The sequence below is a fragment of the Triticum urartu genome, chromosome 5A (assembly GCF_056163025.1).
Source record: "Triticum urartu cultivar PI428250 chromosome 5A, HENAU_Tu73, whole genome shotgun sequence".
Lineage (NCBI taxonomy): Eukaryota > Viridiplantae > Streptophyta > Magnoliopsida > Poales > Poaceae > Triticum > Triticum urartu.
The window spans coordinates 442,996-461,060 of NC_141877.1; the positions used below are offsets into that span (position 1 = coordinate 442,996).

At 44.6% G+C, this 18,065-nt stretch overlaps 1 protein-coding gene across 3 annotated transcripts; it reads right to left on the reverse strand.

The window, feature by feature from the left end:
• Positions 1-5,175: 5,175 nt before the first annotated feature.
• Positions 5,176-12,566, reverse strand: LOC125543328 (uncharacterized). 3 transcript variants are annotated; one of them, XM_048706639.2, is made up of 9 exons: positions 11,481-12,566; positions 9,136-9,333; positions 8,972-9,040; positions 8,796-8,882; positions 7,311-7,397; positions 7,163-7,225; positions 6,827-7,063; positions 6,691-6,742; positions 5,176-5,564 (listed from the first exon to the last, which is right to left on the reverse strand). In XM_048706639.2, the coding sequence occupies exons 1-9, from the start codon at positions 12,423-12,425 to the stop codon at positions 5,551-5,553; spliced, it is 1,752 nt and encodes a 583-aa protein (XP_048562596.1). In that variant the 5' UTR covers positions 12,426-12,566; the 3' UTR covers positions 5,176-5,550. The 3 variants fall into 3 exon arrangements, with proteins under 3 accessions (XP_048562596.1, XP_087381332.1, XP_087381333.1); XM_087525206.1 differs by lacking the exon at positions 5,176-5,564 and adding an exon at positions 5,584-5,845; XM_087525207.1 differs by lacking the exons at positions 5,176-5,564; positions 7,311-7,397 and adding an exon at positions 5,584-5,845.
• Positions 12,567-18,065: the final 5,499 nt, after the last annotated feature.

The window sequence follows — 18,065 nt, forward strand, 5'->3', positions numbered from 1 at the left end:
TTATCAGTTGTCATTTCTTTATTATTCGCTCTCTATTTCTTCAGTATGCACTTTTATCTTTTTTTTTCTGTTTTCATTCGTTATTTCTTTAACTTCAGTCCCTCAGTCGAAGTAAGAGATTGTTGTATAAGTCTGCCACTATTTTTCTATTTTATCCTAATTGATACAGCCATTGTTTTTATCTCTTCCCTCAATGACGTGAGGTGATATTTTTCGGATCTGCTTTATTTATTCCATTACTTCTCTTCTAGACTTTGTCGGACTCATTTGCTTCAAGCTTTTGCTCCTGATGGGAAAAACAGTTTCTGTTTTGCATTTGCTTCATTTTTATGTTGTCTTTCTTGTAATATTTAGTTTGAGTCTTCTTGATCGTTCACATTTGATGTTTAGATAATTAATCTGTACTCCTGTAGCATGTCCAGTCCTTGTTTAGTCATTATTTCTATCTTTTTCTGTATATTCATAATAGTTCATGCTTAGTTCAGAAGTGAATACTAAGTTCTCCTTTCACTAGATTTTAATGTTCCACGAACAAGGTCCAGTTTTCACCTTAGGTTCAGTTACATGCATTCTGTTGCACACACTGTTTTTAGATCTATGTCGCTCTATAGGATACATTTATTTTTGTCGGTCGTTTTGTTTTCTGTTCTTGTGCTATTTCTTATAACTGGGATCATAACACTTACTCTTTTTATGTGCAATCTACAGTCAGCCAGAAAATACCAAAGGAAGTAGCTTGTCGTCTGAAGAATATCCCAAGCACGGACTATCAGGACTATAGTTCAGCAAGCAAAGCTTCACTAGGGCTGGGTATAACCAACAAGCACATGATGGCTGCATCTTGTTAAATCATCGATGGAAGAAGTTTCTCCTGAAAACTGGACTTGAGGTTGGTACGGTTGTCCGAGTTACATTCAAGACGAACGTTGGCGACAATGTATGATAGTTGGCCTCCATGACCTCGGAGAGGTTCATACGATCCTAATTGAGGTTGTCTTCAGTTCATTAGGTTTTTATCTCTGCTATGTTAGCTCTTTTATGAGGGTCCAATTTGGTTTTGCTGGGGGGGGGGGGGGGGGGGGGGGGGCAAAAACTATGCTAGTTCATGATTTATGCATGCAACCATGCAACTATCAGCCAGTTCATGCGGTTTATTCAGTTTTGCTTCTAATATTTATAAAATTAGAGTATAATTGTTCGCTTGTTCTTTATTCATACTTCAGCACAAAAGAGCTTCTTAATGATACCATATACTACATAGAGGGGAGGGAGCAGTATATAGACATCCACCGTTGATTTTTTTGAGAGCAGCATATTAATTTCCTTTTCCTATCAAAAAATAATGTGAGCTTTTTTTAGTTCGCATGGCTATGGGCCAAGATTTTGGCATGCTAGGGAACAGTTTTTAAATTGTTCTCATGAAAAATAATTGCTATTTTTTGTTGTTGAGGAATTCTCATGGCTATGGGCCAAGATTTTGGCACCCTAGGGAAGATGTTTTAAATTGTTCTCATAAAAAAACATTGCTGTTTTTTTAGGAATAAAAACATTGTTGGTTGTGCCGTCACCTTGGTCGTCCAAGTCAGCTCAGTCCTTGAGAGATCTCCTATATGTCTGCTGTTGGGCAACCCTATAACTCGCCTTCAGCCAGTCCAGCTTCTGACTCGCTGAAGGGGCGAGCGATGTGCCAGCCCACACCCGGAGGAGGCCACAGCCTCTTTTTCTCTTTTCTTTTACGTTCTCGGTTCTCTTTTTTCTTTATTCTTGTAATTTTGTTTATACTTTAAAATATTCTATATATATATATATATTACAAAAAACACTCTACAAAAACCTTTATAAAAATATTGAACAAGTATTTGAAAAATATTAATCAAGCTTTCGGAAAATGGTGAACGTGTATAGTAAAATTGTTGCTCGTGTACTAAAAAATGTAGAAAAAATATTTTAAAATGTTAATAAGGCATTTGGAAAATGTTGAACTTGTATATAACATTGTTGGTCATGTATTGCAAAACTGGTGAAATTTTTATCATGTATATAAAAATGTCAATCAATAATTTCGAAAAATAGTTAAACAAGTATTTGACAAAAATGTTAATCAAGCATTTGGGAAATGTTAAATGTGTATAAAAATGTTGACAATGTATTTAAAAAATGATGAATTTTTTTATCATGTATATAAAAATGTTAACCAGGCATTATAAAAATCTTGAAAAAGTGTTTGAATAATGTTAATCAAGCATTTGGAAACTGTTAAATGTGTATAGAAATAATTGACCATTTATTCAAAATAGGTTAATCCTTTTATTTGAAAACTGTTAAATGTGTATAGAAATAATTGACCATTTATTCAAAATAGGTTAATCCTTTTATTTGAAAACTGTTAATCAAGCATTTAAGAAAATGTATAGAACATTTTTATAAACCGTGGACCTTTTCTTAGATTTTGAACTTTTTGGAAGAAGCAAACTTTTTCTGAAATTTGTGAAGAATTCTTTCGATTATTTTAAAACACGAAAAACACTTTAAATTTGAAACATTTTTAAAAACACAAACACTTTTTGAAAAAAAAATTCTAATAATTTTTTGATTTTTTAATAAAAAGGGAAAACTACTGAAGAATAAAACGAAGAAGAAAAAACCCAAAACGAAAGTCAGGCCAGCACCTATGTTCCCAAAATAAATGGAAACCGAGCGGGGAACCTTTTTCTAGAACCGGGATTGCCAGAAGCGTGTGCTAGGTTAAATGAGCCGGTCCATCTCAGCTCTCGTCATTCATCCCTCGTGTGAAGGAACGCAAGTGCTTCACACATAGCATCTGCCCGGTCCTTACTCCTCGTTGAACTCGTGTCGCGTGGTACCTGTATCTCCTAGCGCACTCCCCCCTCTTGCCCCTGGCAGCTTCACCTAGACAGGGGTTGTCCAGCAGTCGCGACCACGTCCCCGCTCCTCCCATTGCGGCGCACATCCCACTCACACGCACGTCTGCATCCTAATCTACGTAATTTCAGCACATACCGCAAGCTCTCGCACCTCCCATGTCTTATTCTCATCTTTATCTTTATCTCTAATAATAAAATAAATTGGATTTCTTTCGTCCGTCATGACATTTTTCAAAAAAATCCCTCTATTCCAGAGAATTCAACCCGCAGTTCTGTTTTAAGTTAAAACGAATGGTTATTTTCGTATTTTACACAAAAGTCCCTATCTTTTCTTGAATTCAACCCGTCGTTCGGATTTAAGTCACACCCGAACCGTTATTTTACATTTTTTGAAACCTTCCCTGATGTTTTAGATAATTCATCCGCGGATCATATTTAAGTCAAACAAATGCTTTTTAAAATCATCCATATTTTTAAACCGTAACTCCGATTTGAACATGTTATATATGAAATTTGATTAGAAAAATATGTAGAATATGAATATGAGATTATTTTTACTTGTTAAGTATTTTTAAATATTCTTTTGGACTATATTTGAGTCAAACCAAATGATTTTCTAAATTATCTGTATCTTTTAAACCGTAACTTTGATTTTAACATATTATATATGAAATTTTATTAGAGAAATGTGTGAAATCTAAATATGATGTTAATTTTACCTGTTAAATATTTTTTAAATATTGTTATGAAAGCAAAATTATAATTTATAGTGCAAGATTCGTTTTTTTTCATATCGGCGGCGATTCAGATTGCAAATAAACACCCCACTATAACCATATAGGAAAAAGAAAATATTGATAACTACACATGCATACCTTTGAAAAATGTCGCAGGGGACAACAACAGATTTCTCATCGCGCGCGAGAGAGAGGGAGAGAGAGAGGGGGGGGGGGGGGGGAGAGACGTCTTAGGATTAACCATATTCAACACAAGGTTTTTGTTGTTTTGTGTGAACACCGAGGCTATCGTCGGCGAGGGTGAGAAGGAGGATAAGCGGCAACACAAATATGATGCCTCGCAAAAATAAAGGAGATGGACCTATTATGGTCTTGATTGATGGTTGTTGAGTTAAGAGTGTGTGTTATGTTTTCTCTCCCGTTGCAACGCACGGGCTCTTTTGCTAGTTATTATAACAGGAATTGAGCTAAACGCATTCACATTTTTCCACGCCGTTTCACGTATTCCGCTCAATATTAATAGCATTGCATCATCTAGATTGCAGGTATGATCGACATTCACTTTCTTCATGAGACTAAGGAAACTACACCGTTGCTCTCATTTCCCCCTTCTACAAAATATATAAGCGTGCATTGCAGCACCCGTGCATTTTTTGAGACATAATATGTTAGTGCAAAACTTCCATAGTTGATTTTTTTAATAAAATATAAACAATTTGAATTGCAGTGAGTCAGATAGAGGTGATGAGACATATTTATGTCAGAACTAATGCACCCACATGAATGCTTTCTTTTTTTTACATTTTCTCTACGTCAAATCATGAGACGAAGCAAAAAAAATGAGTGGAGCCAAAAAAACAACAATATATCCACTAAGGCTAGAATCCATGGAGTCGGTTATCTCGTCAAATTTGTACAAGATAAACTTCAATATTTTAAAACCATACGTCTATGATATATTATGATCATAGCTAGATAAGAGAAAAGCTTGCCAAGCCTGCGCCAGCAAACTCAGAGTGGACAAATTCAGAAAACAACAGACAATACATAATGCTTCTCCACAAACACACAAAAGAAAGAATTTACTTTCTGGATTTTTTTTAGAATAATCGTATAACATTGTTCACTTTCTGGATAATTTTATTTTTCGGCAAAAAAAAGACCAGAAACTGATGCTAAAAATGTAAAACTAAAGATTTTCTCAATCCCTACAGCCAAATGAGTTGAATTTTCCCCAAAATGATTAGTATAACATGCTTTAATCTTTGGATTTGTTTCAAAGGTTTGTAGATACTTGAAATTGTCGGCCAAAAAATTCCCGACAATTGATATTTTGCAGTTTCTCTCAATCTGTTCAACCAAATGAGCTGAAGATTCATGATGGGGCCTAATACAGGACAGAATCAGAGCAATACATGTATATGATGCACCATATCCAAAATTGACAAACCTTCAACTGTTTGTCAGCAAGATGCACCCGCACCTAGGGGATCCTACAGCTACAGATCAGGATTTCTTCAATTAGTAAACCGTACCACCTAGGGGATCCTGTGTTAACTTGAGTCATTATTAGAACTGATATCCTCCACATAAGCTTAGCAGCCGAGCAAGGTGCAAAATCCTGGATATTGCATTTTTACACACACTACACAAATAAATAACTGAAACCGACTGTTCAGATAAGAAAAACTGAAATATATATAGATTGACATAACTAAGTTTGCGAGTCACTGCTGCGACACACCAATTAGCCTAGAATAACCAAAAGAAGGATGTACACGCCGTGTATGATACAACTGGCTCTGTCAAGTTAATCTGCCCAGCTCGTTCATGCAGAGCTCACAAAAGGCTATAACATTAAGACCGAGACCCACTATCATATGCAAAATGATCCGGAGTTCAGGTCAGGCGCAAAAGGCGGTACTTATTCATCCCTTTTGCCCTGCGCAGACAAAAAAACATTGAAAACAATATGTAAGATCACTCAAGTGTTGCACTAAAATCCCACCAAGCTTATCAAAATTCAGAATTGATGCGTGACATCCAAAATTTAATGATACACTTGGATGTTTCCCACAGAGAAACACCAGCATTCAGGAAGGAGATAATTTATCCTCGCTCCCAAACAGTAGCGCCCACTGAATGTTTGCATACGGATGGGAAGTTAGCATGCATTCCCCAGCTCAACTGTTGACGCTTTAACCCATCTGTAGGTGCCTAGACCTGGGTCCATGGATTCACCCGGGATATATGTCACATTACAGGAATATTTGTCTAGGAACCTGCTCAGCTAAATCTTTTCAATAAAAACGAATGTGCATTTTTCAAACTAGATCTTCAACATAGCAGGGAAAAGAAGCGTACCATGGAAAACTCTAGAAATAGATAAACAAGAACCGTGTTAGAGCTTCAGGGCCCAGGATAGTTTTTTATTTAAATGGGGCCTAGGATAGTTGACCTGACCAGGCAGGGGCCTGGGGAACTAGCGACCAGCACGCTGGTGCTGTGCTGGCATCAAGATCAACGATTTACAAAGAAAAGTACCAGGGATTTGGCACAGATGAGATTTCATTACTAATTCTTCTTAACTCCTAAGCAACAACCGTCTCTCATTATACAGGGAACATAAAGTCATTAAGTGTCAACAAGAAAAATAAAGAACCTAACAACAAAATCCTAAAGGAAAGTAACAAAAGAATTGATTACGTGCCAATGACACTCTAATTTCAAGTCTCTTGATGAACTTGCGGATCAAAGCCATAAAACATCAAATGGCATTGGGCATGTTTGTACTACAGATGGGATGGGACCGCATCAAATGTTGACATGTCTAGCTCCATACAAATTCAATCATTGCCATTGGGCATGTTTATAAATCCAACAAAAAGATAAGAAAAAGTAGTATGCTCGTAATTACTGCAAAGGCTTTTATCTTTAATCCGGTTATGCTAGATAAATCATAAATAACAAAACACCAAACAACTAAACAATGGCAAGCAAATGTACATGTTCTTCGCAACAGCACAAATTCACATGGTAGAAGCCAATGCTTAAGCATATCATGTTACCTGGAGATGCTTGGTTAGGTGCTACCATGGCAGCAGTAGTATCATCTTGGATCTACAAAAGAAAAAGTTTTACACTTCTTTATGGTTTGTGATATACAGTCAGTAGTAATTAACACAGTAAGTTTAATATTATTACTTGTTGACGCGTCCATGCAATAGAATGTCCAAGTGCCTCATCCATTGTGTTTATGTCCCCGAGAGGGCGTATCAGAGGAGCCTTTCCATCCAACACTTGATTGACCAACACTAGGCAACATCCAGGTCCAAGTGCCTTGTCCCCAACTATTGTAGATGTACAAGATGTTTGAAGAGTAGCCTTGGCTACTCGACGATGTGGCCGTACACATGAAAGTAAAAAGACCTCTTTCCCACCCTAAAAGGGTGGCAGAAGAGGAGCTTATTGAATGACCAGATTAATGTATGCAATTATATGTGTACATATTTCTTGTGTATTAAATAATATAACCATTACCTCCACATTCAAATCATGCGAAAAGCCTTGTTGTGCACATGCAGCTACCTTCCTCTGTTCCACCTGTAACCAAGAAATGTATGGCAAGTTCATTAAATGCAAATGTGAAAACAAGCATCCATATAATCAAAGAAAAAAAGTTACACACATCATGCAAAATCTGACTTTCAGCATCAATCTTCTCTCTCCTAACACGAGGCATACTTTTCGGCGCCAATCTCGTCTTTGGCAATAACTGTTAAAAATAAGAAAGAGATGGCAAAATCCGCTAGTCAAAACATGGCAGTATATAAGGTGGAAATCACCGTTTCGGCGGGAAAATCAAAGTCATGTTATCAATGGAAGGGTGCTAGTATTCAATGAGTGCATTCTTTCCATATGCTCCAGGTTATCAAGAGAGAGGTCCACTTTTCAACCCTCACGTTACCACTTGGTTTAAGACTCAGCCCTGAACTCCAAAACAGGTTAATTCACTCCCCTAACTCACAATACCGTTCAAGACTCAACCCTCTCTTCATTTCACTGATTTTGACCATTGGGTTGACCTGGTTTAGCTCACGTGGACGCCAACTCAACATGTGCGGTGGCGGGGATAGATATGGTCCCATCTGTCATGCTCACTCTACCCCTCTATCTGGATCCCTTCCGTTGGATCCTCAACTCCCCTCACTTCCTGGTCCCCCGTCTCCTGTTCTTAGACTTTCCCCTGCCGGTCTACGTGCCTCATTGAGGGTGTTCCCCCGTCTTACATACAAGAGGAATTGAAAAGGGAATTAATACCGGTACCACTCGGAATCGTGGGGGCGTCTTCACTGGAGGCAGGGAAGGGAGCTAGAGAGAGAAGTGGCGCGCGGTTTCTGTAATTAAGGTGCCCGAAGGATACTAGCAAAGTAGGAACACAGGCGAGGTCGGGGTCGCTCCACCGCAGTCAATTGATTCTAGCCGCGCAGCGGGTGGAGGTGGGTGGAGGCGTCCGCACTGGAGATGCCGCAGGAAACAGACCGGTGATGGCCCCGTACACCGACCTGTGCCTGCAAGAGTCAACGACGACGCTCGAGTTAGGCATTGAATGGGGAGCGCTGTACTCCGATGCTGGTACGCCCTGTCTGTCGCTGCGGGCCAATAGAGAGAGGGGCTTTCCTTTTTTTCCTGGATGGTCCCACTTGTAAAGAAGGGGTCAAGCTGACATGGCAATAGTGATGTGGCAGTCAGCTCGGTCGAAATCAGCCTTGTCACCAAAAACCGGCTTCAGCTGATCTGAGGGTTGAGTCCTGAGCGATATCAAGAGTTGAGGGTGTAAAGTAACCGGTTTAAAAGTTGAGGGTTAAGTGTTAAACGAAGTGGTAAGTAGAGGGTTCAAAAGTGGACTTCTCTCGGTTATCAATGTAAAGATTACTATGAACAGTCAGTACAGCCAGGTGAATTTCACAATTAAATATTGAGCTTGCGCCAACAAGAAGTATTAAAAGGGAATTGGAAAAAAGAGGTGCTCAAGGGTTTCATGTTGATTTGGTCTTCATAGAAAAAACAACATACTTAATTTTTCCCCACTAAATTTATAGTTTCCAGTATACATGTTATTAATGTAAACATGCTTCTGAATGGCAATGTAATAAAATGGAGCTGCACTAACATTGCGGGGAGGCCGATACTTAGAGGTAACCTCCTTATTCTTGCAATGAGGCAATTTCCCTTGCGGCTCTATCTTCCTTTGCAGTACCTATGCCACAAAAACACCTTGATGATACAAACGCACAACACAAATGATGTAAAATAATGCAATGCAAAAGAAAAGACAAAGAATATTACATTGCTTGAAAACTGTTTTTCTGCTACAACTGAGTGAGGCGCACTCGCAGCAGAATCACATCTTATCACCTATTAAAATATGTAAGCAGTTAATGAGAATAGCATCAGCCTTGGATACATATCAAATGGTTAGGATGTAGATATGCATTATTCAATTTTTGTACCTTTGAACTTTTTTTTAGTTCTGCCATTTCACGTTCCATTCTTTTCAATTGCTCCTGCATCTCAACACCCGCACCCTCAATTTTATCCAAGCGCTCTGACAAAAGTATGCTTTCATTTTGTGTTCTCGACTTTGATGACTGAAGCTTAGTGCATGGGCACTGCCATACTTTAGGCACTTCAAGGTTTTGCCTCTTTGCCTAAACAAGTTTGATGCCAAATTCAACATCACGATTGGTTAAAATTTGCAAGTTAACTTACTATCTTTAAATCAAGTAAAACAGTACACTGAACTCAGTGACTTGATAACATATGTAATTCTGTCCAACCCAAGGAGATGTCATGCAAATATAACCTAGATGTACCCTGAAACTGGTCTACAAGCATCTTAGTTCGACTCACTTTGCAATATTAGTGACATTCAAATATTACTACAATTGAGTAAAAAGTGTAAGATCTGAAAAAAGAGTCTCTTCATGGAAAACTTAGTACTTCTAACAAGTCAGTACTTTTACCAAATACAAGCTTTACATGAAAGAAAGAAGTATATACTGGAGTTGCCTCCTAACTTGTATGCAGGTATTCCAGTAATAGATTTTTTTTAGAAAAGGAGGATGACCCCCGGCCTCTGCATCTGGGAGATGCATGCGGCCACTTTATTGATTATTCTCGAGGACCTTACAAAGTATTACAACAATATGCCTGAATCCGCCATCTTGGCAACATTTGTCGCTACTCCTATCCAAATGATGAAGGCGTGCTAGCTGGGCCACTACCCAAACCACTCATCTAAGCCTAACATCAAAATGATGAAGGGGTGCTAGCTGGGCCACTACCCAGACCACTCACCTAAGCCTAACATCAAAAGCCGGAAGCCCCAACCGAGCCACATACCGGGTCTGGGGTACAAACCGATCCGACGCACTCATGTGTCATTGCCGCCATTTTCCACAGGTCCGGCTTTAGAGTAAATATTGAGGCTTCTACCTTGTCTGGCCACTCAGCCATCGACGTCACCACGACACCAGACAGCTTCGTCCTCCTGCGCGAATCCATCGCCACACATCGGACGCCGAATCTCCACTGCGCCACGCCGCCGAGATACGTCGCCATCAATGAGTAGGATGAAGCACCGCTCCGCCGAGTCCGGTAGGGCTGCTGAAGACCAAGCACCGTGGAAGAAGGACTCCGAGGCTGAGCACATAGGCGGCAGAGCGCCAACGCACCGCCACCAGACGAACTCCGACCATGCCACCAACCGCCGCCGAGCAACCAAAGCATCACATCCACCCCAAGCTCACCACGAACGACACCCCCAAGAGGGTGACGACACCCGGAGCGCTACTGTCGCTCGATCCGGCAAGGGTTTGGGCTTTCGCCCGGCATACGAGCTGGGTGGAAGGAAGAGGGGAAGGAGGCAACCTGGACGACGCCTACAAGAAGGGTACGGCGCCCTCGGGCGTCGCCGTCGTCGTGGCCAGCACTGCTGGCCTCAGATTTCTCCGGAGCCACCTCCCACCTCCAGCCGCCAAACAGGTACAACTCCGGTGACAAAGGCCGCCCAAAGCAGGACCATCGGAGGCAGCCCTAGTTGAAGTAGACGGAGGCCTTCAGATCTGGATCGGGCGCCGCCGAGACGCCCGCACCACAGCCGCCACCTGCCGCCGCCTCGCCGCCCCCGCGGCTGAGGAAGAACGGCCAGCACCAATGAGCACCGGTCACCGCAGACCCGGTGTCGATCCACCAGCCGAGGCCACCGCCACGGATCCAAAGCCTCCTGAGGAAGAATGGGGTGGCCAGATCCTCGCCGCCACCTTCACCGGCGGCCGAGAGGCGAGCCGGCGGCCACCTCCGGTGGCGACGATGGAGAGGAGAGGTGGGGGAGAGGGCCAGCGGCGGGCTAGGGTTACGCCGCTCGAGTCGCCCCTGCGGGAGCGACGCGGGGGCCTCGGGCCTCGTTGGCTCCAATTCTTGAAGGAATGATTTTGCATTCCAGTAATAGATAGAACTGACTTTCGAGTAAAACAATCTAAAAATTTCGCAATAATCCATGAGGTCTGAAAGTTGTTTTTCAAGAATGTGGAAGTAGTGTAAACTGCAGGCAGGAGAATCTAGCAAACAACCGTTAATAAGTGGATTTGGTGCTTTCAGTGGATTGTTAAATTTCCTTCAAGTTAAAGGTGCATCTAAATACCCCCTCTGTAAACAAATATAAGAGTTTTTGGTTAACTAAAGTAGTGATCTAAACGCTTTTATATTTTTTAACGGAGGGAGTATTAATTACCATGAACTTGCTGCGACAGTTATTAATATTTCAGAAATACTATATTCAGTTAAAAGGTATTACCAATTCCATGATAGCCTCGGTGAGCTCTTTCCTGAGGTTGTCGATTTTGGAGTCCAATGCACGTGCCTTGGTACCATCAAAGTCCAAGAGCAGTTTCTCCAAGACTGCGGGTTCATCGACAATGTGTGTCACCTCATCAGTGAGGCAAGGATACAACTGGCACATTTCATCGAACGTGTTGCCAGCATTTGGTACTTTTGCGCTTGCTTCACCACCGCTCGTAGCAATGGTGCCCCAGACGGTCTTGGAGAGGTGGCAGAGGCTGCACTCATTTTCTTTGGCAGGGACGCCGTTGATGGCCTCGTGGTCGTGCCGGCCCTTGAGACTGCGAACCTTCTGCCGGAGGTCCGGCATGCTGAAGCCATTGTTGTCGAGGCGGCCTTGGAGTTGGAGGGAGGAGAAGAGCACCTTGGTTCTCGGCAGCTTGCCGTGCTCCTGGCGATGCGCCGCCAGGGCCTCGATTATCTTGACCTCGTCGCCGGGCGTCCACGCGTGCTGGGACGTGAGAGGAAGAGGCTTCTTCTCGGGCTCGGCCGCCGGCGTCGATGGCGTCTTGTCTTTCTTCTGGGGCGGATCTGCTGATGGCGCGGTCTTCCTCTTGCGCTCCGGCAGCTGGGCATCGGCCTCCCTGCTCTTGGCTGACGGCGCATGCTTGCTCTTCGCGGGGTCCGGCGGTTGGGTTGCCCGCATCGGGGCCTCGTCGCCGGGTGTCCAGGCGTGCTCGAACGGGAGAGGAAGAGGCTTCTTGTCGGGCTCGGCCGGCGGCGATCTGGTCTTCTCTTTCTTCTTCTTGTTTTTCTCCGGCGGACCGGCTGATGGCGCAACCTTCCTTTTGCGATCCGGCAACTGGGCGTCGGCCACCCTGCTCTTGGCTGGCGGCGTCGCGGGCTCCGGCGGCTGGGTTGCTCGCGCCGGAGGTTTACCGGCGGGGAGCGTGGGCGGCATCGTGGATCGGGTTGGAATGCTAGGTTTGGCTTGGATTTGGGGTGGGGAGAGGGGAGGAGTGGAGGGGGAAATCTTTGGCTTTTGCCGCCAACTGCAATGTCGTCCCCGCGTGAATGGAAGGGAGTCCGGAATTTGGGGATGAAATGTTGGGATTTCTGATGCGATTTTATACATAATTATAGACAGATTTGCTCCCTTCAATAAAACATGAATATATGCTGAATACTCACTCCATTTCAAATGGGCAAGGTAAATTTTTATCACGTCATGCTTTTATTAATATGTGATTTATATGACTTGAATTAGTGTAACTATTTTTTTTATTTGAGAACTGAAGCAGGAGACTCCTACTCAGTGAGGCCAGAACATTCAGCAATCATCAAAGAGCGTAGGCTAATCGGAACATTAGCTATCGTTTATACGCACTTCTAACCGAGAAGATTCCGTTCTTCTCGTAATGCCAAGCTATACAGTCCTTCACTTCTGATCCCGGTATGTTTAATTTACAAATTTCCTCCGCATCAAATGGGTAGAAGAGTTGTCTAATCAAACCCTCGTTCCATTCACGGCTGCCTGCATGCATGAGCTGGCTAACCCATCAATACGCGATCTCCGAATGAAGGACGCTGTCTTCAGGCCCTCTCTTCTGGGTATCTATTGATCTCTTTGAATTTGTATGTCCTTCCCGTCTCCAACCCTCCAAATAATTCCTTTTTTCAAGAGTTCAAGACCAAACTCGATGCCTCTCCACACGGGGGAGGCATCAGAGGCGAACACCGTACCCAAGAGATTGCCATTTGGGTAGTATTTGAACTTCAGTATTCTCGCACAAAGACTGTTTGGGTTCTGTAATAGCCTCCATCCCTGCTTGGCCAAGAGCGCTTGGTTAAAAAAATTCATATCTCTGAAACCAATGCCCCCCGCCCTTTTTGGCCTTGTCATCCGTTCCCATGACATCCAGTGCACCTTTCGATGTCCTTCTTCGTCTCCCCACCAGAAATCTCTAATCATCCTTTCATACTTCTCACAAAAAACTTTGGAGAGCATGAAGACACTCATGATAAAAGTTGGAAGAGCCTGCACCACTGATTTCACATGTACCTCTTTAGCAGCATACGACATGAATTTTTCCGACCAATCACTACATCTTTTCCGGAACCTGTCCATGATTGGTTGGAATTGCTCGTCTTTCATCCTACCTTCTGGTGTGGGAAGCCCTAGGTATTTTCTCTCGAACGTGTCTGCTGTCACTTGAAGGATGCTTTTAATCTCTTCCCTTGTTTCCAATGGGCATACTTCACTGAAGAGAATGGAGCATTTGTTGGTACTTAGGAGTTGACCCGTGCACTTCTGGAATGTGGTTAGGACTCTTTTTGTAGCCTCGGCTTGCTCTGGTGTGGCCTTGAAAAAAATTAGGCTATCATCAGCAAACAACAGGTTGGATATGTCCGGGATATTTCTTGCGATTTTGATAGGTGTCAGCTTATTCTCTATCATCTCCTTTCTCAAAAGGTGAACCAGTCCATCTGCAATAAACAAGAAGAGGTACGGGCCGAGAGGGTCCCCTTGCCTTAGCCCCCGGGACGGAATGAAAGGTTCAAGCGATTCTCCGTTGCATCTAACAGAGTACCTCACAGATTTGACACACTTCATAACCCAGCCAGTCCATTTTTCGCAAAAACCATATTTCCTCAAAAGTCCTTCCAAACAGCCCCAATCAACTCTATCATATGCCTTCGCAAGGTCAAGTTTGTACGCACAGTAATTGTCCCTTGCATTCTTGCAGCGTTGTATCTTATGGAAGCACTCAAAAGCAATGACGGCATTGTCCGTGATTAACCTTCCGGGGATAAACGCATTGTGGGTTTCTGAGATGATTCCATCCAGCAAAGGCCGAAGGCGGTTCACTAAATTTTTGAGCATCAATACAGACACAAGCGTTCATATACACACGCATACATTCATCCCTATGAATGCACACATGCACACCCTACCCCTATGAGCACCTCCGAGAGTGAGCCGGCATATCATCTTGAGATTTACGAAGTCACCGTAGGCGCTTCGTCGTCGACGCGAACGTCCCCTCCCACTGAAAGCGCATTGTCGGAAATCCTGAAATAAATCCAAGAATAATGCGAGCACCAGGATTTGAACCCTGGTGGGTTGAGGATACCACTGTCCACCTAACCATCTCAACCACAGGTTGGTTCGCTAGTGTAATTTAAAATTTAATTTTAAGTGTCTCTAAAAAAATAAGTTTAAGTGTATTTAGCGGTATTTGTAAGTGCTCATATAAACCAATACTATTGTTAATAGTATATTTTGGGTCAAAAGCTTCTCTAGTGAATGCTAATATTAATTTTGTTGAATCCAGAAACAAGAATGATGAGAGGAACCACGGCTCCTCAGTGATTTGGGATTCCTGGCCGTTGGATCGTTTTCTTGATACGATCTGGACCGTAGGATCCCTCTCCTGATTGATCTGGGCCGTTGGATTAGAACTCCCGATTGTAGCAATAAATAGTAGGAGAAACCGTGTGCCACTGCATGTGAAATTGGATGCCCACCGAACACATTTCTGACATTTCACCTTGTTGGGAAAATATCCAACAACGACAGGGGTGAGTGCGTGGGCGCTGGGGCGTCTCTTCCCCACCCGTTCACTCTCCTCTCTTCCCTGATCCCCTCCCAACCCTAGTCGTCACTATCGAGCAGGCCCTGCAGCCGTTGTCGCGCTCCCGTCCTCCCCAGCCCCTCCCCCCGATCTGAATCCTCCATCGAAACCCAACCCATGGCACCGCCCAGCTCGCCGCCCTCGGTTGTCGAGCCGTAGCCGACAGTGAGCTCTCACCGTTGCTACTCTTCCCCCGCCATCGCCGGGAGGAGTGTGCAGGCCGCCGCTTGGGTCGCCACCGCCCCCTCCCCTTCCAAGTCGTCCGTGCGATGAACATCACCCCAGATCTTCGTTCAATGACCTCGCCGGCTAGCAAGGCGAGTCCGCTTCGCTTGGTCACTTCTGTTGTGTGCCTGTGCTAGATTTTTTTGGGATTTATGCGGTTGGACCTATCATGGGTCTTGGGGGGGGGGGGCTGTCGGTGTCAAAACCGGCGGATCTCGGGTAGGGGGTCCCGAACTATGCGTCTAGGATCGATGGTAACAGGAGACGGGGGACACGATGTTTACCCAGGTTCAGGCCCTCTCTATGGAGGTAATACCCTACTTGCTGCTTGATTGATCTTGATGAATATGAGTATTACAAGAGTTGATCTACCACGAGATCGTAATGGCTAAACCCTAAAAGTCTAGCCTATGAATATGGTAATGAGTATATGAGTTGTCCTTTCCAGACTATCCCCTTCGGTTTATATAGGATCTAGGGTTTACATGGACTCGGTTACATAAGATGGAATCTTCGGTCGCCAAGCTTGCCTTCCACGCCAAGTAGAGTCCAATCCGGACACGAGTATGGTCTTCGATCTTCACAGCCCATTAGTCCGGCCCATGGATAATAGGCCGGACGCCCGAGGACCCCTTAATCCAGGACTCCCTCAGTAGCCCCTGAACCTGGCTTCAATGATGAGGAGTCCGGCACGTAGATTTGTCTTCGGTATTGCAAGGTGGGTTCCCTCCTTCCGAACTCCAGAATAGTCTTCGGACGAAGTAAATATATCCAGACTTGCGTATATAATTGTAGAGAATATAATATCCCGCGAGCTCAACTTGTTGATATCCCGCGAGCCCAACTTGTTGATAACTATTCATGACATCGTATCATGCCTGCCCGGTTGATATTTCCAACCGTCGGCTAGCGAGCCGCCCCACGTCTCGTGTCCCTTTATTTATGGGATTTTCATTAATGCTGGCATGGGTAACCCAACCGTCCCCCGGGTACAACTCCTTGGTGATAGGTAAGTTTAGAGACCCTAGGGGAGACGCCCAGTATTCTGGGCCTTTATATAGAGACATAGTCTCGTCTTCTCCCCTTATGCTTGCTCCTTCCTCAACCCCAGCCACCCCAAGTTCCAACCCTCGGGTTCCAATCACCACCAGCCCTAGTCATGTCCGGATCCAACCATCAGGGACGGTGGGTAGCTTCTTCTGTCACGGAGGAGGATATTGCGAAGCTCCGCGTAGCGAGGTATCTGACCTCAGAAATCTTTCATTGGCTTCCGGCACAAGGGCAAGTCATACCGACCCCCAGATCTGGCGAGAGGGTAGTGTTTGTATCCCACTTTCGTCACGGGCTAGGGTTCGCGCTTAACCCCTTCGTCCGGGGGCTCATGTTCTACTATGGGCTAGATTTTCATGATCTGGCCCCGGACTCTATTCTCCTCATCTCGAAATTTATCGTCACGTGTGAGGCCTTACTCTGGACTCCTCGGCACTTTGGTTTGTGGCTCAAGACCTTTGATGTGAGGCCACGGGTGGCAGAGGAGGAGTAGGCAGAGTGCGGCAATGTCATAATAGGCAAGCTGGCCGACGCAGTTTGGCCCGAAGGATCTTTCGCCAAATCTTCCGACCTATAGCAGCAGGGGTGGTTTTATATCAACGAGCCACGGGGCTCCAAGTGGGCGGCTACACCTGCGTTCCGACCCGGTCCTCCAATTCAGCTCGCTTCGTGGGTCAATAAGGGATTGGACTGGGGATCCGTCAATGAAGTGCATACTCTACAAAGTCGCATCCGGAGCCTTACCGAGAAGGGCATCGATCTTGTGAACGTCGTTCAAATAATGCTAGTCCGCCGAATCCTGCCATGTCAGCGGCGGCCTCTTCGTATGTGGGAGTTTAACCCAGAAGGGTGGCGGACTCTACAGCACTTCTTCGGCACTACACATGAAGGAATGTGGAAATTATATTTCGGGGAACGAGAGCAATGGACGGACACCACCGAAGACGTTGGCCTTGACTGCAATCATCCAGACAGTTCGGTAAGTATTTAATATTCGAGCACCTTCCATTCAGGCATCTCTTAACAAGATACTGAAAAATCCGTCCATGTACAGGACTGGATAAAGAAAGCGGTGCTCATCTGGTGTCCGGTGCCTCTTCCCGAAGGCCCTGCGACCGACCTGTTGACGAGAATGCTAATCCCGAAACCGTACCAGGTGGCTGCGTTTGGGGAAACCAAAATCCTTTTGCCCAAGTGCAAGAGTGCAGAGGGGGCCCTCCAGGGCAAGAAGAGGGTCGCCTCCGAAGATCAGGAGAAGAGAGGAAAAATGTCGTAGTCGAGCGGCTTGGGCCGGGTGAGCTAGGCTGCCGTAGAGTTTGATGACGAGGACGAACCTCGACGCAGACCGTAAGAGAGGCTGGGGGCTGAGGTACTTTAAACGCACCTCATTCTTTTCCTATTAGTGAAGTAATCGTTCGATATATGTTCGTCCACGCAGGTTAACGCCTGGTGTTTCTCAATCGTCCTCCTCCTCGGGAGATCTTCTTCTAGAGATGATGGAGAGTGACACGCCTTCTCCGGCCACATCGCCCAATGGGGGAGATGATACCAAGGTATCGTCCCAACGGGCTCCTCCTGAACACCAAGTAGTACAGGAAGCGATGAAGGTGTTACCCGAAGGCGGTGCCTTTGTCGCTCGGGGTTCTGGGATCAAGACTGGCATCCCCGAACCGTCCAGTTTACAGCCGGGG